This window comes from Oncorhynchus gorbuscha, linkage group LG11 (genome assembly GCF_021184085.1).
Source record: "Oncorhynchus gorbuscha isolate QuinsamMale2020 ecotype Even-year linkage group LG11, OgorEven_v1.0, whole genome shotgun sequence".
NCBI classification, from domain to species: Eukaryota; Metazoa; Chordata; class Actinopteri; order Salmoniformes; family Salmonidae; genus Oncorhynchus; species Oncorhynchus gorbuscha.
In genome coordinates, this window is record NC_060183.1 from 20052409 (window position 1) to 20074288 (window position 21880).

The window sequence follows — 21880 nt, forward strand, 5'->3', positions numbered from 1 at the left end:
AAGACCCATAGCCCCCCATAAAGAACCACATCAGGATGGACACTCAAGGTCAAAACCTTGCCTTTTCCTCTCAGATTGTCTTATCCATACATAGACGTGAAGGACTGGTACTCACGTGACGGCACATTGGGCGAAGGACATATAGTCAACCAGGAAGTCCAGGCCCCGGTTCTCCTCACTGAGGAACTCCTGAGCCCAGCTGGAGCGAAGGGGAACAGGATAGGATGGGAAACAGGAGGGGGAAAGGATAATAAAGACCCAATTGGCACACCTTAAAACAATGAACAATTTAGTACATACTGTACAACAATTCAACATAACCACAGTATTCAGAAGTTCACAACTGATTTGTTTACAGTGCACTGTGTTACGTTGTGTGGTGTTGACTGTGTCCGTTGTTGTTTGTCATTGTCATTTTTTTTGTGCTGTGTGAAAATGAAAAAATATTAAATATCACACAAAAATAAGTAAGTACACAACTGGAACAGTAACCACAGCATTAAAACATCAATCCCACTCGACGAAACGCTGAAAGAATCTCACAAGCACTACGACTTCATTCCCACACTTGACAACAAGCAATTGTGGTGCATAGTTTACAAAAGCAATTACATCTGACACGAACTGCCAAATAGCAGCCTAAATCCAGCATCTTGTGGTTTGCATATGAACATCAAATCATTGTATCATATTTCAGTGATCTCACCCAATGCTCTTTTACAGGGTTCCTTTAGAGCGGTTTTATAATTATCAATGAGCTAATTCGTCCCACCTCCTCTCCCCTGTAACTATATTCCCTAAGTCGTTGCTGTAGATGACCATGTGTTCACAGTCAAATTACCTGGTAAATTTGTTAAAAAAGATATAAAAGCAACCAACAGATTTGAGTAAGTGGAAAAGTTGGGTAAGGGGGCCAGGTCTCACCCAATATGATTGGTCCTCAGGGAAATTTCCAGCTCTCTCAAGACCTGTGTGGACTCCTGGACACGCCTCTTGAACTGTCACAACAAGGTCGTTATCGTTGTGGAGAAATGTTTGATGGTGTATAGAGAACTAAACAAGCAGTGACCTACGTAGCTATGGTTGCAACCAGATGTTTGTTTTTTAAACATACAGTAGCTTTTGCAAATTCATAGGATATCAGTGATTAATTCAAGGAATTATATTTTTGAAAATAGCTATAGCCCAGACGGGCCTGGTATTGGACTATAATGGTACAGTACCTTATGACTAATCCCTCCCTGGTCAAGATAACTTCTGAGCTTCAGCAAGTAAGCAGAGGGTGGATTCTTCACTTGGAACCGTTCCTGAGAGAGAGAGAGAGAGAGAGAGAGAGAGAGAGAGAGAGAGAGAGAGAGAGAGAGAGAGAGAGAGAGAGAGAGAGAGAGAGAGAGAGAGAGAGAGAGAGAGAGAGAGAGAGAGAGAGAGATGTATCTAATTGTGTTGATTGCATGGGTGCACTGTGGGAGAAAGAGGGCAAAGACAGTTTTGTCTTCACAGCCTTGATGCTGACACTGCTTCATTTATGCTAACATAACCAATGATATAACTGTTGATGAGGCAGAACCAATGTTGGGACACTGCTTGTCGGGAGGCCAATCTATCAATCGATGCCAGGTCAGAGGAGGCAGAGGGCCTTTGATAACAATGGCTTTAACTCTGATAAAATAAGAGAAGGGACAACATTGAACCATTGCAGGTCTGTGCTGCGGTGACAGTAACAGTGACAGGTGTCCTGTATGTCACTCCACTCCGAGCCTCAGGAAGTTATCTGCATCCTCACCGTTGCCACAGCAACCTACAATATTGATGAGGTTGCCAGCAGGACACATTGTGTGTGTGTGTGTGTGTGTGTGTGTGTGTGTGTGTGTGTGTGTGTGTGTGTGTGTGTGTGTGTGTGTGTGTGTGTGTGTGTGTGTGTGTGTGTGTGTGTGTGTGTGTGTGTGTGTGTGTGTGTGTGTGTGTGTGTGTGTGTGTGTGTGTGTGTGTGTGTGTGTGTGTGTGTGTGTGTGTGTGTGTGTGTGAACGACCACTCTCATTGTGTTAGTGTGTCAATGGGGTGCTTTCCTAGAAACAAGGACACACTGACAAAAACAAACATGAAAAGAAAAACTCAATTCTACTCTACGAAGGTCTGCAAATCAGGGATTCAATCATTATAACGTAGTATTCTCTAAAGAAATGTCATGGTTATCATGTAACCACACTCTGAAGCAGTGGTGTAAAATACTTAATTAAAGTAAAAAATACATTTAAGTACTACTTAAGTTGTTTTTGGGTTATCTGTACTTTACTTTACTATTTATATTTTTGACTACTTTTACTTCACTACATTCACAAAGAAAATAATGTACTGTACATTTCACTCCATACATTTTCCCTAACACCCAAAGGTACTTGTTACATTTAAAATGGTCAAATTCACGCATTTATCAAGAGAACATCCTTGGTCATCCCTGCTGCCTCTGATCTGGTGGACTCACTAAACACAAATGCTTTGTTTGTCGATTAGTGTTGGAGTGTGCCCTGGATATGCATAAATTAAAAAACAGTGCTAAATATACATGGTTTGCTAAATATAAGGAATTTGAAAATAATTTATACATTTGATACTTAAGTATATTTGAACAATTACATGTACTTATGATACATAAGAATATTTAAAATCAAATACTTTTAGACTTCTACTCAAGTAATATTTGAGTGGATGACTTTCACTTTTAGGTGAGTAATTTTCAATAAAAAAATGACAAACCACTGCTCTGAAGTTCCTCTAGGAACTATGATTACATCCTGTTACTGTAGTGTTATTGACACAGCACAGTAGTGTTGTATGGTGCCGTGGAGTTGAGGTCCCACCTGATCACAGACCAGCTCCCACTTCTTCTCGCTGTCATACTGACACAGGATCTTCACCTTGTCTGGAGGCAGATTCATGGAGTTCTACGGGGGAAAAAACAGAGAGAGTGTGAGAGAGTGTGTGTGAGAGAGAGAGAGAGAGAGAGAGAGAGAGAGAGAGAGAGAGAGAGAGAGAGAGAGAGAGAGAGAGAGAGAGAGAGAGAGAGAGAGAGAGAGAGAGAGAGAGAGAGGGAGAGAGAGAGAGAGAGAGAGAGAGAGAGAGAGAGAGAGAGAGAGAGAGAGAGAGAGAGAGAGAGAGAGAGAGAGAGAGAGAGAGAGAGAGAGAGGGAGTCTGAGAGAGAGAGAGAGAGAGAGAGAGAGAGAGAGAGAGAGAGAGAGAGAGAGAGAGAGAGAGAGAGAGAGAGAGTCTGAGAGAGAGAGAGAGAGAGAGAGAGAGAGGGGGGAGAGAGAGAGAGAGAGAGATAGAGAGTAAGAGAGAGAGAGAGAGAGAGAGAGAGAGAGAGAGAGAGAGAGAGAGAGAGAGAGAGAGAGAATGATTTATAGAGATAATGTTTTACTATATACTGTGTGGTGTCGATCAAAATATGAACTTTGAGAAGCAATGATGGCAAATGATGTTTTGTCGCAACAGGTTCCGTCGGAGCAATTATGATAAATTTACTTGATGTGCTTCAAAACATCACACTTATCTTATCACCTTCTCTTGTTGAAAAGTGAAAACTAGTAACAAATTACTGGGTGGCATTTAGCCTGCAGATATGCTGCAGATATACAGGTAACTGATTGCCAAAATAAAAGTCTCAGGCGCAGCTTCAGAATCTCCCATAAGTGTTCAATTGGGTGACTTCAGTCTATAGCCAGAGGACTCCTGATATCTCCAGGAGTGATTAAGTATCATTTTTTGTCTTTATATGTTGTCTATTACTGTGTTTTAGTAGCTGGGGCCATCTACTTCAAGTGCTGCCTGTCTTCCCAGTAGCCTAGTTGATATATGAACTGCTGACTGCCCATAACAGTCAGCAGAACTGCCCATAACAGTCAGCAGGGGCAGGGCATTTTGTAACTTGTTTTGTGGCTGTATTGGAGGGGGAGTGGGTTCTTCACCTCTGCTAGGCAATTTAGTGTTAGTACTTCAGTCTCCCCTGGTTTCTCAGCAGCAGCTGTAAGCGGCGGTCGTGCCATTGGCGGCCTCGTCGGAAAAACTAAGACTGTAGCTTCTAGGGCCCTGGCTTCCTTATGCCAGGTGAACGGTCCATAACGGATTATTCTATTGAGTTTCGCACTCTTGCTGCCTCTAGTGAGTGGAGCAGCCGGCGCTGCTCGCTCGTTTTCTGGAGGGACTCCACGCAGTGGTTAAGGATGAGATTCCTCCCGGGAGGTTCCTTCAGATGTGGACTCTTTGATTGCTCTCGCCATCCGCATAGAACGACGGGTAGATCTTCGTCACCGGGCTCGTCACAACGGTGTTCCCTGCTCGCAACCATCTCCCTCCTGTAAACTAAGATGGTTCTACCGAGTTGTTCTGTGGAGTTGTTCGAGGAAAGTAAAAGAGTAAGGCTCCACACCACTCTCTCACTTGAGTATCTTGCCTAGTTATTTAATGACTCTCGTTTTGCTCTTTTGTAGCTTTGGCAACCATGTGTGTTTTCTATACCTGTTTGCTCCTCTCCCTGTAGGCTTTACAGATGCTCCCCACCCATTGGCTGCAACACTTCTAATTTAGTGTCACATAAACAATGTGGAATTCCGGGTCTCTGGCAATGTTTGGAAGTGCCGATTTTCAGTCAAGAACGCCGAGTTCATTTCAGGACCTTGACATTTAGGCCCTGATGGAGACATGGAGTTCCCTAGAGAACGCTGCTACCCTAGCTGCTCTCATCATCTGATTACGTTTTCTCTCATAGTCCAAGAGCATCTGGTCGTCGCAGTGGTGGCACAGGGCTACTCGTTTCTCCGAACTGGAGATTTTCTGTTTCCCCCCCTCCCTCACCTGTCCATTTCCTCATTTGAATTCCATGCTGTCACCGTCACTTGTCCACTCAAGCTTTGCATTGTTGTCATCGATCGCCCACCAAGTGCCCCTGGAGAGTTCCTCAATGAGCTTAACACCTTGATAAACTCAGTTCCTGACGATGGCTCACAGCTTTTCGTACTTGGCGACTTCAACCTCTCAACAGTTGCCTTTCCCCTCCTCTCCTCTTTTGACCTCACCCTTTCCCAGTCCCCTCCCACTCACAAGACAGGCAATACGCTTGACCTCATCTTTACTAGAGGCTGTTCGCCTAATATTATCACTGGAAACCCTTTCAGGTCTCTGATCACTACTTTGTTTCCTTTTCTGTCTCCCTTTCCTCCAACCCCAGCCACTCAGCCCCTACCTAGATGGTCATGTGCTGTCGCAGTCTTCACTCTCTCTCTTACTGCTCTCTCCTCTTCTATCCTATCATCTCTCCCTTCTGCTAAATCCTTCTCACTCGTCTCCTGAATCTGCCTCTTCGACCATACTCTGCTCTCTTTCCATATTTTTTGAGTTGCACTGTCCCCTTTCCTCCTGGCCGGGTCGCCCTCCTCTCCTGCTCCATGATGAGCTACCAGAGCAGGGCTGCGGGGAGCTGAGAAAAAATAGATTCAAGTAAAACTTCCAGATGACATATCATCCTTTCACTCCGTCATCTCTACCTTATCTTCCTCTGTATCTGCTGCTAAAGCAACATTCTATCTCTCTAAATGTCAAGCTTCTGCCTCAAACCCTAGGAAACTCTTTTCCACCTTCTCTTCCCTCCTTAATCCTTCACTCCTCCTCCCTCTCTGTGGAGGACTTTGACTACATTCACTCAGAATATTGAGTTCACTGGTCCCATTCATGCAGAACTACCCTACGCCTTGACCTCTTCCTTCCATCTCTCTCTAGATAAAATCATGTAACTAGTGAGGTCTGGCCGCTCGACAACCCGCCCATTCGACCCCATCCCCTCCTCCCTTCTCTAGACCATCGCTGGAGACCTTCTCCCTTTCCATCATCAACTCATCCCTGATCACTGGTTGCGTCCCCTCTGACTTCAAAATGGCCCGAGTTGCTCCCCTCCTCAAGAAACTAACACTCAACTCATCTGACGTCAGACTAAAGACCTGTATCCCTTCTTTCTTTTCATTCCAAAACACTTAAGCATGCTGTCTCTGATCAACTCTCTTGTTATCTCTCTCAGAACGATCTTCTTGACACCAACCAGTCAGGCTTCAAGATGGGTAATTTAACCGAGACTGCTCTTCTTTGTGTCACGGAGGCACTCCACACTGCTAAGGCTCTGCCCACTCTTGGATTGCATCCTACCTGGCAGGCCTCTCCTACCAGTTGACGAGGAGAGGATCTGTGTCTGCACCATATACTCTCACTACTGGTGTCCCCCAGGGCTCTGTTCTAGGCCCTCTCCTCTTCTCTCTATACACCAAGTCACTTGGCACTGCCATATCCTCACAAGGTCTCCTATCATTGCCATGCGAATGACACTCAACAAAAGTTATCCTTCCTCTAGTGGCAACACGCATCTCTGCGTGCCTGGCAGATATCTCAATTATGTTTTCGGCTCACCACCTCAAGCTTAACAAGACAGAGCTGCTCTTCCTCCCAGGGGAGGGCTGCCCGCTCAAAGACATCTCCATCACGGTTGACAACTCTAGTGTCGCCCTCCCAGAGTGCAAAGAATCTTGATGTAACCCTGGACAACACCCTGTCATTCATTGCAAACATCAAAGCAGTGACTCGCTCCTGCAGGTTCATTCTCTACAACATCCATAGAGTACGACCTTTCCTCACAGAGGAAGCAGCGCAGGTCCTAATCCAGGCATTTGCCATCTCCCGTCTGGACTACTGTACTCGATGTTGGCTAGGCTCCCCACTTGTGCCAACAAACCCCTGCAACTTATCCAGAAGGCTGCAGCTCACCTGGTTTTCAGCCTTCCCAAGTTCTCACATGTCACCCTGCTCGTCTGCAAACTCCACAGGCTTCCAGTTGAAGCTCCTATCCACTACACTACCCTATCTTCAGACTATGCTCAAACCCTACACCCCAACCCGAGCACTCCGTTCTGCCACCTCTGGTCTCTTGGCCCTCCCACCTCTAGAGGAGGGCCACTCCTGCTCAGCCATTGTCAAAGCTCTTCCCTGTCCTGGCACCCCAATGGTGGAACCATTCACAACCATCGCTGTGATTTTCCTATTTTCCATTCTTAATACATAACAATGATTCAATTTAATATGTTTAATGCAGGCCTGAATCACTTCTTTGAATATATCTATTGGTCCCTGGATGACAGAAAGTCCGAAATAGAACCTTTCCCGAAATAGAACGCAACTGCTCAGCTACAGCGACCGACAAATTTTGAAGTCTGGTAGACATGGATCGATTTATTGTAAAAAATAAACTTAAATCTATTGACAAGAAGACAAGAAGGCCTTCACAGACGCAGAGATTGTCAAATAATGTTTTTTTTGGACTCAGCCGAAATATCGTATGCTGATTTCACAAACAAGCTACCTCAAAGCCACTTTTTTGAAATTGTATTTTATTTCACGTTTATTTAACTAGGCAAGTCAGTTAAGAACAAATTCTTATTTACAATGATGGCCTAGCCTGGCCAAACCCGGATGACGCTGGGCCAATTGTGTATGTGTATATATACGTGTGATTTGCTGTACATCAAATCAATTGTATGTGCTCTATTGCTCTGAATTTGCTCTCAATTGATAATTGATAATATTGGAAGAAAAAGTACAATAAATGAATGATCTGTGCAGCCCTCTGAATGATTGTCTCAACCCAAAGTGACCCCCTTACAAAAAAGTGTGAGTAACACTGTACTATACCCTTCATATGTGGTTGTCTCACCTAGGTATATCAAGATGAATGCACTAACTGTAAGTTACTCTGAATAAGAGCATCTACTAAATTATGTAAATGTGAAATGTGACTGAAACAGTCATGGCATTTTGTTACGCTCGTCGTTGTAAGAATGGTCGGACCAAGATGCAGCGTGGGGTAGGTTAATCATATTTATTAATGATAACCAGCAACAAAACAAGAAAGAGAAAACCAACAAAACGTACAGCCTTGTTAGGGCTCAACAGCAACAATACAAAAACAAGATCCCACACAAAACAGGTGGAAAAAGGCTGCCTAAATATGATCTCCAATCAGAGACAACGATAGACAGCTGCCTCTGATTGGGAACCATACCAGGCCAACATAGAAATGCAAAAACTAGAGTACCCACCCTAGTCACACCCTGACCTAACCAAAATAGAGAATAAAAAGGATCTAAGGTCAGGGCGTGACACATATGGTTTACATATTTTTCATGCTCATTAAAACATTCAGTGACCACTCGTGCCCTGTGGATGGGGGCATTGTCATCCTATGAGGACATAGCCAAAGTCGTCAAAATAATGGCAAAGATAATGGCCTACCCAGCATTTTTATACATGAGCCTAAGCATGATGGGATGTTTACAGCTTAATTAACTCAGGAACCATACCTGTGTGGAAGCACCTGCTTTCAATATACTTTGTATCCCTCATTTACTCAAGTGTTTCCATTATTTTGGTAGTTACCTGTATGTATTTGTGAACACTGCAAATCATAGACGGTATGAGTCACCTGAAACTCCTGACCATATGAATAGGCCATGTGAATAGGCAGGCACACAATGTCCCTTGAATGCACAGTGCAGCCGGTTGCTATGACAAGCTCGTCAATAACGCAGCACCTCAATGATTTCATGAAGCATCACTCAGCGGGGACAACCCTGCCACTATACAGTCGACAGGCGACCCGAACTGCTGCCAGATAGTGTTCCTGTTTCACCTGGGAGACTGGTGCTGTTGCCACAACACGGGAGAGTGTGTTTTGCTGAACAGACTTGCTTATATGTCTAACTGGATTTTTTAAAAGAGGGAGGTATGGAGAGACCGCGGAAGTGTAGAATGGAGAGAGTGCATGACTGATGAAAACCTCTCATCTCCAAAACAGAAACTTTTCAGGAAATGTAAAAAAAATGTAATATTTTCCTATTATTAACAAACATTCATTTAGGAAACTTTAGACGCTATTTAAAAATAATAAGAATTGGTCCGAGAGCCATGACATTTTCAGAGTACATTGAGGGAAGTTACTCATTTCAATAAAAATGGCAAAAATGAAGTTACACGGTTTTCATCAGACAGTGACAATAGGTTACATCCTTCTGTCATAGTCAGTACTTTCACTCAAACACATTTTATTTTTTTAAAGCTGCTGGAGAATCAGGTAGCTACAGAGCTGTGGAGACGGTCTGCATGTAAACATTATTACATTGTTCACCATGACGTATACTACATGAACAAGGCATATGGTTTACTGTATGTATTCACTCACGTAAAAGGATGAAAATAGTGTATTTAAACGTAAAAACGGTTTACATTATAGGTGTTTATAAAAAGATTGTAAGCCGACTATTAGAATGAAGTCAGACGTGAAACAGTCCCCATTCACACTGATATCGAACCTCAAAAGCCATGACTTACTGTCTTGTTGCTTTACTGCCTACAGTACAAAACAGTGTCAATACAAAGCTTTACTTTTAACGGTTAGGAATCATTGTTCATTGCGGTTACATTGGTGTTTAACTATGTCATATGCATTATTAAACAGTACTTACTGTAAACTGGTTCTCCATCTCAACACATTACCTCTACTCTTGCACAATCACCCTATTTCACGCTACCTAGACTAAGCCTTTACTTTGCAGTCACAATAGCAGGTTACCAGGAATACCACTACCACCACTTCTAGCCTGGTCCCAGATCAGTTTATGCTCTTAGTCACAATGACCACAGAGTGACCAAACAGATCTGGGACCACACTTTATCCTTCTCCGAGCAGAGCCAACCGATTGTCGTTGGTGAGGTTGGCATCTACTTGAAGAAAGGAAGAACCTGCATTCACTGACATATTCGTTATGTTTTATTGTATTTTTTCAACAGCAGAGGTCAGAACAAACAACGTTTTGGCGGCAGCCTTCGTCAGCGTGAGGTTGGCACCTGCCATGGCAAGTCAAGTTATGTGCATGATAGTGAATTGCAGACGGTGGGACTGTCAGCTGACAGGCCACAGCCTCTTGCGGACTCGTTCCAACTCCCTCCCAACTTTACCTCTGGTGACAGTGAGAGTTATGAAGGAGAGGCGAGGCAGACGGGATCCTTCACCCCGAGACACACGCACGCCTCCCCTTAGACTCCATGTTCATTAACGCACCCACACTGTCATGTATTATTGTTGGGCCTCTGGCTTCAGCTGCCCGCCCCAACCAAAACACCTCCCTACTCACACACGCACATCCTGCACTACTAATTATAGCCCAACACAGCCCTGCCACCCAGGAAAACTGGGCTAGCCGACAAGAGACTCACATATCTATATCTTTACCTCACCAACGCACTCCTCCTCCTCTTCCTCCTCTTCCTCCTCCCCCTCTTCTCCTGGTCATGAAAGCCTGTGGTCATGAAAGCCTGTGGTCTCAGTGGCACAACTCACATGAGAAGTCAGACATGAGCTAATGCTGAAAGCTATTGGCCTTTTGGTTTTGATTAATACATTTTTTAATTGTTTCTAGGTAGCTACTTGGTGTCTTGAAGTGGGCCCAAGTTTTGTAACCACTATCTATACACATTAGCTCAGTCAGTTAAAAGTAATTTGTGTCGCACACAGGGGATGGGGGGAAGGGATGCACAATTAATAGCGAACAACATCCTAAATCAATGGTACAGCCAGCGCACTGATAAATCAGGCTTGATAAATTATGTTGGATCAATAAACTGGGATTAGAGTTGCCTGGTGGCTAGTCCTGTACAGGGTCATGCAGAGGAATAACCTACTAGAGTTTTACTGTAGTTTATCTGTACAGTAGGGGCATTATGATATCAAAGTCACATGTTCTTTTTTTCTCATTGACATCATGAAACTACATTTACATATGATAGATGTATGTGGTCAAAATCTGGAAAATACACAAAGTAATTATCTAAAAAAAAAAAAAAATATATATATATATATATATGTATATATATATGTATATATGTATATATATATGCATACATGTGCTTAGTACAGTACTGTAGACCAATTTGTTACCGTGACATTGATTGGGCCACCTGTCACTTTAAGAGTTCTATCTTCAAAGACAGTAGTGATGGGACAAATTGCACGGATCTCTAATTATATTCTATCGATTAGACCTCCACCCTACTCTCCTCCCTCACATACAGTACACACTCCGACACGGGGACAAAAACATGCACAGCCATGCCCCACAAAGTACCCTTGCCATTGAAACACCCTCTTGTTTTACTGGTGTGATTGCATATAGTATCAAATTGCTCTCATTGTCATAACCAAGTAAATGGGGCACTCAGACATTAGGCTACACTTCCAATTGTATCATTCCCTTTAAATAGACTTATCAGCTCTAGATCCGTAACTCTCTAAGGACACTGTCTATCTCGGGTATCAGGAGGCCTCAAGAAGTGTGGTCCAGGCTGCCATGTCAAGTATCCTGGGAGCATGATGCGTCCTTCTGTTTAACAGAGGCCCACTCAGGAGGATCAGTCAGGGCAGTTAGCTCTTATCTGTCTCTGATCAGTTTGGCAGTTGGGGAAAGGGGAACAGTCAGTGTGTGAGAGTTGAAATTCCCCCCAAAGAGATATACAGTGATGTAAAGTACTTAAGTAACAATAATTTAATGTACTAATTAAGTACTGTATTGGGGTATCTGTACTGTACTTACTATTTTTGACTACTTTTACTTTTACTTCCCTACATCCCTAAAGAAATGTATGCACTTTTTACATTTTCCCTGACACCCAAAAGTACATTACATTTTGAATGCTTAGCAGGACAGAAAATGGTCCAATTCGCACACTTATCAAGAGAACATCCCTAGTCATCCCTACTGCCTCTGATCTGGTGGACTCACTAAATACAAATGCTTTGTTTTTAAATTATGTCTGAGTGTTTGAGTGTGACCCTGGCTATTCGTAAAGATTACAAAAAAATACAAATACAAATAATTACAAAAAAATCTCTGTATATATACAGTTGAGGTCCGAAGTTTACATACACTCATTAAAACTTGTTTTTCAACCACTCCACAAATTTCTTGTTAACAAACTATAGTTTTGGCAAGTCGGTTAGGACATCTACTTTGTGCATGACACAAGTATTTTTTCCAACAATTGTTTACAGACAGATTATTTCACTTATAATTCACTGTATCACAATTCCAGTGGGTCAGAAGTTTACATACACTAAGTTGACTGTGCCTTTAAACAGCTTGGAAAATTCCAGAAAATGATGTCATGGCTTTAGAAGCTTCTGATAGGCTAATTTACATAATTTGAGTCGATTAGAGAGGTACCTGTGGATGTATTTCAAGGCCTACCTTCAAACTCAGTGCCTCTTTGCTTGACATCATGGGAAAATCAAACGAAATCAGCCAAGACTTAGGACCATGCCTCAGGGCTACCTGGCATGATGACTCCTTGCTATCCCCAGTCCACCTGGCCGTGCTGCTGCTCCAGTTTCAACTGTTCTGCCTGCGGCTATGGAGCCCTGACCTGTTTACCGGACGTGCTACCTGTCACAGACCTGCTGTTTTCAACTCTTTAGAGACAGCAGAAGAAGTAAAGATACTCTTAATGATCGGCTATGAAAAGCCAACTGACTACTGTGATTATTATTATTTTCCACCCGGCACAGCCAGAAGAGGACTGGCCACCCCTCATAGCCTGGTTCCTCTCTAGGTTTCTTCCTAGGTTTGGGCCTTTCTAGGGAGTTTTTCCTAGCCACCGTGCTTCTACACCTGCATTACTTGCTGTTTGGGGTTTTAGGCTGGGTTTCTGAACAGCACTTTGAGATATCAGCTGATGTAAGAAGGGCTATATAAATACATTTGATTTGAAGACCTCAGAAAGAAAATTGTAGACCTCCACAAGTCTGGTTCAACCTTGGGAGCAGTTTCCAAATGCCTGAAGGTACCACGTTCATCTGTACAAACAATAGTACGCAAGTATAAACACCATGGGACCACGCAGCTGTCATACCGCTCAGGAAGGAGACGAGTGTTATCTCCTAGAGATTAACATATTTGGTGCGAAAAGTGCCAATCAATCCCAGAAACCTATATTGACATAACCTGAATGACCAGTCAGCAAGGAAAAGCCACTGCTCCAAAACCTCCATAAAAAAACAGACTACGGTTTGCAACTGCACATGGGGACAAAGATCGTACTTTTTGGAGAAATGTCATCTGGTCTGATGAAACAAAATATAACTGTTTGGCCATAATGACCATTGTTATGTTTGGAGGAAAAAGGGGGAGGCTTTCAAGCTGAAGAACATCATCCCAACCGTGAAGCACGAGGGTGGCAGCATCATGTTGTGGGGGTGCTTTGCTGCAGGAGGGACTGGTGAACTTCACAAAATAGATGTAATCATGAGGTAGGAAAATTATGTGGATATATTGAAGCAACAGCTCAAGACATCAGTCAGGAAGTTAAAGCTTGGTCGCAAATGGGTCTTCCAAATGGACAATGACCCCAAGCATACTTCCAAAGTTGTGGCAAAATGGCTTAAGGACAACAAAGTCAAGGTATTGGAGTGGCCATCACAAAGCCCTGACCTCAATCCAATAGAAAATTTGTGGGCAGAACTGAAAAAGTGTGTGCGAGCAAGGAGGCCTACAAACCTGACTCAGTTAAACCAGCTCTGTCAGGAGGAATGGGCCAAAATTCACCCAAATTATTGTGGGAAGCTTGTGGAAGGCTACCCGAAATGTTTGACCCAAGTTAAACAATTTAAAGGAAATGCTACCAAATACTAATTGAGTGTATGTAAACTTTTGACCCACTGGGATTGTGATGAAAGAAATAAAAGTTAAATCATTCTCTCTACTATTATTCTGACATCTCACATTCGTAAAATAAAGTGGTGATCCTAACTGATCTAAGGCAGGGAATTTTTACTAGGATTAAATGTCAGGAATTGTGAAAAACTGAGTTTAAATGTATTTGGCTAAGGTGTATGTAAACTTCCGACTTCAACTATATATATATATTATTTGTACTTTTACTTTTGACATTTAAGTATATTTTAGCAACTACATTTACTTTTGATACTTACGTATATTCGAAACCAAATACTTTTAGACTTTTACTCAAGTAATATTTTACTGGGTGACTTTCACTTTTACTTGAGTCATTTTCTTTGAAGGTATCTTTACTTTTACTCAAGAATGACAATTTTTCCTCCACTTCGGGATATACACTCGCAGAGAAAAGGGTTCCAAAATGGTTATTTGGATGTCCCCATATGTGGAAAGTGTTCCTCGGATGTCACCTATGTTGAAAGCGTTCTATTTGTAATATTGAACCCAAAATGGTTCTACCTGGAACCAAAAGGGTTCTACCAGGAACTAAAAATGGATCTTCAAAGGGTTATCTGATGTGGACAGCCGAAGAACCCTTTTAAGGTCCAGATAGCATTGTTTTTTCCTAAGGCTCTATTCCCACTACGAGTTACAAAGGAGAGTCTGAGGAACGGGGTGGCGAAAGAGAATTGTTCTTTTCAATTCACATTACATCCTTGCATTACTTTGCTCTCGAGGGGTGCAGCGGTCTAAGGTACTACATCTCAGGGCAAGAATTTTTTATTTTTTTATTTAACCAGATAGGCCAGTTGAGAACAAGTTCTCATTTACAACTGCGACCTGGCCAAGATAAAGCAAAGCAGTGTGACACAAACAACAACACAGAGTTACACATGGAATAAACAAACGTACAGTCAATAACACAATAGAAAAAAATCTATATACAGTGTGTGCAAATGAGGTAAGATTAGGGAGGTAAGGCAATAAATAGGCCATAGTGGCGAAGTGATTACAATTGAGCAATTAAACACTGGACAAATAGATGTGCAGAAGATGAATGTGCAAGTAGAGATACTTGGGTGCAAATGAGAAAATATATATATATATATATAAATATGGGGATGAGGTAGTTGGATGGGCTATTTACAGTTGGGCTATGTACAGGTGCAATGATATGTGAGCTGCTCTGAAAACTGATGCTTAAAGTTAGTGCGGGAGATATGAGTCTCCAGCTTCAGTGATTTTTGCAGTTCGTTCCAGTCAATGGCAGCTGGTAGAGATCTGGAAGGAAAGGCGGCCAAAGGAGGAAAATACTTTGGGGGTGACCAGTGAAATATACCTGCTGGAGCGCGTGCTGATATGGTGATGAGTGATCTGAGATAAGGTGGGGCTTTAACTAGCAAAGACTTATAGATGACCTGTAGCCAGTGGGCTTGGCGAAGAATATGAAGCAAGGACCAGCCAACGAGAGCATACAGGTCGCAGTGGTGGGTAGTATATGGGATGGCACTGTGCATCCAATTTGCTGAGTAGAGTGTTGGAGGCTATTTTGTAAATGACATCGCCGAAGTCAAGGATCGGTAGGATAGTCAGTGTAACAAGGGTATATTTGGCAGCATGAGTGAAGGATGCTTTGTTGCAAAATAGGAAGCCGATTCTAGATTTAATTTTGGATGGGAGATTAATGTGATAAGGAGGTTAATGTGAGTCTGGAAGGAGAGTTTACAGTCTAACCAGACACCTAGGTATTTGTAATTGTCCACATATTCTAAGTCAGAACCTATTCTAAGTCAGAACCGCATCTGTCTGAGAAGATGCGTCACTACAGCCCCTGGTTCAAATCCAGGCTGTATCACATCCGGCTGTATCACATCCGGCCGTGATTGGGAGTCCCATAAGGCGGTGCACAATTGGCCCAACGTCATCCGGGTTTGGGTAGGCCATTATTGTAAATAAGAATTTGTTCTTTACTGACTTGCCTAGTTAAAGGTTAAAAACAATATTGTGGCTGGCGATGTGACATTTTTAGTCTGCAGTTCAAATGAAACATCAGAGTAGCCAGTAGAGTAAGCACAAACTGTTCAACAATGAAAAACTTTTCTTCTAAAACATGTTACACTATTCAATAATGCAACCAAACCATATTACACTCTTGAACTAAAAAAGCAATTCACAAGCATGTATATGCAGACAATTAAAAGGTTTATTTTCTCATCTGTGGGCTACACTGATTACGTTTCAGCATCAAGGCAAAAGCCCAGAGTTTGTTGCTATAACAGCATGTCTTCAACAAGTAACATTAGCCTATCAAAATGAGCCATTGACCCTCTCATATGAATATTAAAGTACAGTAGGCCTTCCTTACAACATTAGAACAAGCCAGGCTTCATTTTGATCAAGATCATGCAAATCATTGCATGTGGTAAAAGCAAATTGTGACTGAAAATCTGGGTAAAATCTGGGTGAATTCAGTGCAATAAGCTGTTTTATATGGCCCATACCCAGTGATGTAGTGGTACCTGGAGAAGAGGGTATACTCAGATTTTGCTGAAACGTACTCTGTACTCGGAATGACCTAAAATGATAAATCCCATATTGGTCTTTCACAGTCAGGCCAACCCAAGCTGTACAGTGCAAGTAGACTAATAATAGGCCTACTATTGAGACAGATAAATGAGACTGTCAACTGGATGTTCTATGTCCACAACAATGCTTAAACCACATCATGAGACCACCTTTGAGGTCTGGGAAAAATCGAAGAAAATGTCATTCAAGTGTGCAGACACCTAGCACTTGTTTGGTTATCAGTGTTTTTGTAGCACACATGAAATGGAGTTTGCAAAAGCAAATGGCTACTGGATTGATACAAATAATTATGATATCATTCTGCCTACATAGGCTACATTGTTGCTAGTTAACATAACGTTAAGGTTTTTTGGGAAAGCCTTTCCAGCTACCACAAGACGGTTTGGCCTATCAACATCTAGCTATATATTTCCTGTTCCTTAATTGCTTGAAACCTGGATGTTTTGCTTCATATTATGAGGCATGCGGAGCCAAAATCCGACCATAGAAATGTTGAAGGAAATATTTTCTAAACACTTCCTCATATGCACTCTCCTGACTGTTCTTTTGGTTTTCAAATCAACCTTCATTCATTATCTAGCAGCCAAAGGCATTATCCTACCCACTGGGCACAGACATCAATTCAACGTTTGTTGCAAGTTGGTTCAATGTCGTTTAACTGCAATGGCATGTAAACAATGTTGATTCAACCAGTGTGTGCCCTGTGGGAAGTCATATTAGTAATCCATGATAGTTGTTGCATCTTTAGATCTCCCCACTTTGCCATTTTCCATCTCTGTCATTAAACTGGTTGCATGTGCGGTGCAGATTTTAAAACATGTTTTCCCGTAAATTTTATTTTGGAACATTTGCACGTAGGCCATATCGCCATGTGCACAATGCTGAACTTAAAATAAGAAATACAAGTTTATTAACATTTTAAGCTAAACATTCTGATCTGTTCTGTCAAATCAAATAAATCAAAGTTTATTTGTCACATGCGCCGAAAACAACAGTGAAAATGCTTACTAACCAACAGTGCAATTTTAAAGTAAAAATGGTATCAGGTGAACAATAGGTAAGTAAAGAAATAAAAACAACAGTAAAAAGACAGTGAAATATAACAGTAGAGAGGCTATATACAGTAGCGAGGCTATATACAGTAGCAAGGCTATATACAGTAGCGAGGCTATATACAGTAGTGAGGCTACATAGAGGCACCGGTTAGTCGGGCTGATTTGAGGTAGTATGTACATGTAGGTACGGTTAAAGTGACTATGCATATATGACTATGCATATATGATAAACAGAGTAGCAGCAGCGTAAAAGAGGGGTTTGGGGGACAGACAATGCAAATAGTCTGGGTAGACATTTGATTACCTGTTCAGGAGTCTTATGGCTTGGGGGTAAAACCTGTTGAGAAGCCTTTTGGTCCTAGACTTGGCACTCCGGTACCACTTGCCATGCGGTAGTAGAGAGAACAGTCTATGACTGGGGTGGCTGGGGTCTTTGACAATTTTTAGGGCCTTCCTCTGACACCGCTGGTGTAGAGGTCCTGGATGGCAGGCAGCTTAGCCCCAGTGATGTACTGGGCCGTACACACTACCCTCTGAGGTGCCTTGCGGTTGTTTGGCCGAGCAGTTGCGATACCAGGCAGTGATGCAACCGATCAGGATGCTCTCAAATGTGCAGCTGTGTAACTTAAGGAGGATCTGGGGACCCAGGCGAAATCTTTTCAGTCTCATTGAGGGGAAAAGGTGTTGTCATCATGATAGTTCGTTGGCGATGTGGACACCAAGGAACTTGAAACTCTCAACCCGCTCTACTTCAGACCTGTCAATGTTAATTAATGAGGACTTGTTCGGCCCTCCTTTTCCTATAGGACACAATCACTTTCTATGTCTTGCTCACATTGAGGGATAGGTTGTACTCCTGGCACCACACTGCCAGGTCTCTGACCTCCTTCCTATAGGCTGTCTCATCGTTGTCGGTGATCAGGCCAAGCACTGTTGTGTCATCAGCAAACTTAATGAAGTTGGAGTCGTGCTTGGCCACACAGTCGTGGGTGAACAAGGAGTACAGGAGGGGACTAAGCACGCACCCCTGAGGGGCCCCAGTGTTGAGGATCAGCATGACAGATGTGTTGTTGCCTATCTTTACCACCTGGGGCGGCCCATCAAGAAGTCCAGGATCCAGTTGCAGATTGAGGTGCCCAGTCCCAGTGTCCTTAGCTTAGTGATGAGCTTTGTGGGCACTATGGTGTGGAACGCTGAGCTGTAGTCAATGAACAGCATTCTCACATAGGTGTTCCTTTTGTCGAAGTGGGAGAGAGAAGTGTGGAGTGCGATTGAAATTGAGTCATCTGTGGATCTGTTGGGCGGTATGCAAATTTGAGTGGGTCTAGGGTTTCCAGTATGATGGTGTTGATGAGAGCCATTGACCAGCCTTACAAAGCACTTCATGGCTACAGACGTGAGTACTAGGGTGTGGTAATCATTGAGGCAGATTACCTTCTCTTTCTTGGGCACAGGGACTATGGTGGTCTATTTTAAAGATAAAGGTATTATCTTATCTTATTATCTTAAAGATAAAGGTATTACTGACTTCGTCACGGAGAGATTGAAAATGTCATTGAAGACACTTACCAGTTGGTCCGGGCATGCTTCGAGTACACGTCATGGTAATCCGTCTTGCGCCGCGGCTTTGTGAATGTTGACCTGTTTAAAGGTCTTGCTCACATCGGCTACGGATTTGTCTGCAACCCTTCATACAGCGAGCATAGTTTTTGTCCAATCGGAGTTGTTGTCTCTTTGTCTGTGTAGAGGGTTTTAAGGTTTTCGTCCCTAGGAGTTTTTCCAGGTGTTTTTTTACCATATGACTTGATTAGAAAAATAATCTGGTCCCATCATAGCCCATATAAAACCGTTTTTTACATCTGATAAATTACTACTAGTGTCCGGAGTTGGTTAGGTTAGTCTACTACAAGGTCAGGAAGGAAAACAACCCCCCCCCCCCGCAGCACTATGGGACCTATGGTGCCACCTACAAATGAAAAAACATCTCATATTTGTATGAACTAAAATGGATGGTGGGGATGGGCTTCCATAGTTTTACATGGCTCAGTACAGCCGGCAGCTACAGTGATGATTTCAGAGTGTAACAGGTTGTTTCCCCCAATTTCTGGTAAAAACTCAATAAAGAAAGTATCAAATATTAGTAAAATGTCTGTACATTTCACCTGTTTCAAAAACATTTACAGTGCCTTCAGAAAGTATTCAGCCCCCTTGACCTTTTCTACATTTTGTTATGTTACAGCCTTATTCTAAAATGGATTAAGTAAAAATACCCAATAATGACAAAGTGAAAACAGGTTTTAAGACATTTTTGCAAATGTATTAAAAATAAAAAACAAAAATACCTTATTTACACAAGTATTCAGACCCTTTACTATGAGACGCGAAATTGAGCTCAGGTGCATCCTGTTTCCATTGATCATCCTTGAGGTTTCTACAACTTGATTAGTGTCCACCTGTAGTAAATTCAATTGATTGGCCATGATTTGGAAAGGGACACACCTGTCTATATAAGGTCCCACAATTGACAGTGCATGTCAGAGCAAAAACCAAACCATGAGTTCGAAGGAATTGTCCTTAGAGCTCCGAGACAGTATTGTGTCGAGGCACAGATCTGGGGAAGGGTACCAAAAAATGTATGCAGCATTGAGGGTCCCCAAGAATTCCATGGCCTCCATCATTCTTAAATGGAAGAAATTTGGAACCACCAAGACTGGGCTGTCCGCCCAGCCAAACTGAGCAATCGGGGGAGAAGGGCCTTGGTCTGGGAGGTGACCAAGAACCCGATGGTCACTCTGACAGTGTTCTAGAGTTTCTATGTGGAGATGGTAGAACCTTCCAGAAGGACAACAATCTCTGCAGCACTTCACCAGTCAGGCCTGTTTGGTGGAGTGGCCAGACGGACACCACTCCTCAGTAAAAGGCACATGACAGCCCCTTGCCTAAAGGCACCTAAAGACTCTCAGACCATGAGAAACTAGATTCTCTGGTCTGATGAAACCAAGATTGAACTGGCCTGAATGCCAAGCGTCACGTCTTGAGGAGGCCTGGCACCATCCCTACGTTGACGCATGGTGGTGGCAGCATCATGCTGTGGGATATTTTTCAGCGGCAGGGACTGGGAGACTAGTCAGGATCGAGGCAAAGATGAACAGAGCAAAGTACAGAGATCCTTGATGAAAACCTGCTCCAGAACGCTCAGGCTCTCAGAATGGAGCGAAGGTTCACCTTCCAACAGAACAATGACCCTATGCACACAGCCAAGACAACACAGGAGTGGCTTCGGGACAAGTCTCTGAATGTCCTTGAGTGGCCCAGCCAGAACCTGGACTTGAACCCAATCGAACATCTCTGGAGAGACCAGAAAATAGCTGTGCAGCAACGCTCCTCATCCAACCTGACAGAGCTTGAGAGGATCTGCAGATAATAATGGGAGAAACTCCCCAAATACAGGTGTGCCAAGCTTGTAGCATCATAGCCAAGAAGACTTGAGGCTGTAATCGCTGCCAAATGTGCTTCAACTAAATACTGAGTAAAAGGTCTGAATACTGGGGTCTGAATATTGAAATACTGGAATACTGGTAGGAGTGTTAGCTCAATGAGACAATTCTGTTCATACAACCCTGCATCAAGGGATGTAACTGTCAGACAAGTGTAGAGCGGTACCTCCGCTGATAGCGGGCGGTCCAGACGTAGCGAGTACGCAAAATTATATTTGAGAAATATGTGTAGACGATGGTATCTTTACCAAAAGTGTGAAGAGGCTCTAAGAGTGTACTAGAGAAAGGGAGGTCAAAGGTGAGAATGAGAAACTGCATTGCATGCTATTTGTTAAACTAGACCTAATAAAACTAATAGCAAATTGAATTTACATACAGTATGTACAGTGTCTATACTGACCATGGAAATTAATATCCTGTCAAATTCCAGCCTTCAATTCAGGTGGAGGAGCTGAGACTTTGTAATCATTACTGTCTCACTCAGAGTCTTGATGTGCTGTACCTGGCAACCAAACTGACTTTAGGGGTCTTTATTGACAAAGGTCCTTTGTATGAGGTTCTGTAATGGAAACCTGAGTTGGCTCCCACCAATGTGCAGTCTAGGGAGCCATCTTGGCTATCTGATAGCCTATCACCTGTCTCCTCAGTGGAGCAGAAAAGAAAATCGCCGTCAGTTTCTCAGAGGTACCCTATCATTTCATACTTTCATACACGCATGTGTACACAAACATGCTCAAAGTAAATTCACACACTTGTGAGAAACTCCAAACACACAGGTAGTCTGCATCCTAATAAGGAATACATGTTTTCATGCACTCATATACAGACTGGCATGAATACGCAGGCACACACACACGTACACACGCTCATCTACTGAACACAAATCCACAGATCCACATTTACACATCCACCCACTAACCCATTGGC

The 21880-nt window shown here is 42.9% G+C and overlaps 1 protein-coding gene across 1 annotated transcript in view; it reads right to left on the reverse strand.

Moving 5' to 3' along the window:
- LOC124048234 (formin-like protein 1) overlaps positions 1-21880 on the reverse strand; it is a 44276-nt gene that overhangs the window by 18715 nt on the left and 3681 nt on the right. Inside the window, exons 2-5 of the mRNA XM_046368819.1 lie at positions 2860-2943; positions 1224-1307; positions 925-998; positions 116-199 (exon numbers count right to left, since the gene is read on the reverse strand). Coding sequence (XP_046224775.1) covers positions 116-199; positions 925-998; positions 1224-1307; positions 2860-2943 — 326 coding nt within the window. The remainder of the gene's footprint in view (positions 1-115; positions 200-924; positions 999-1223; positions 1308-2859; positions 2944-21880) is intronic.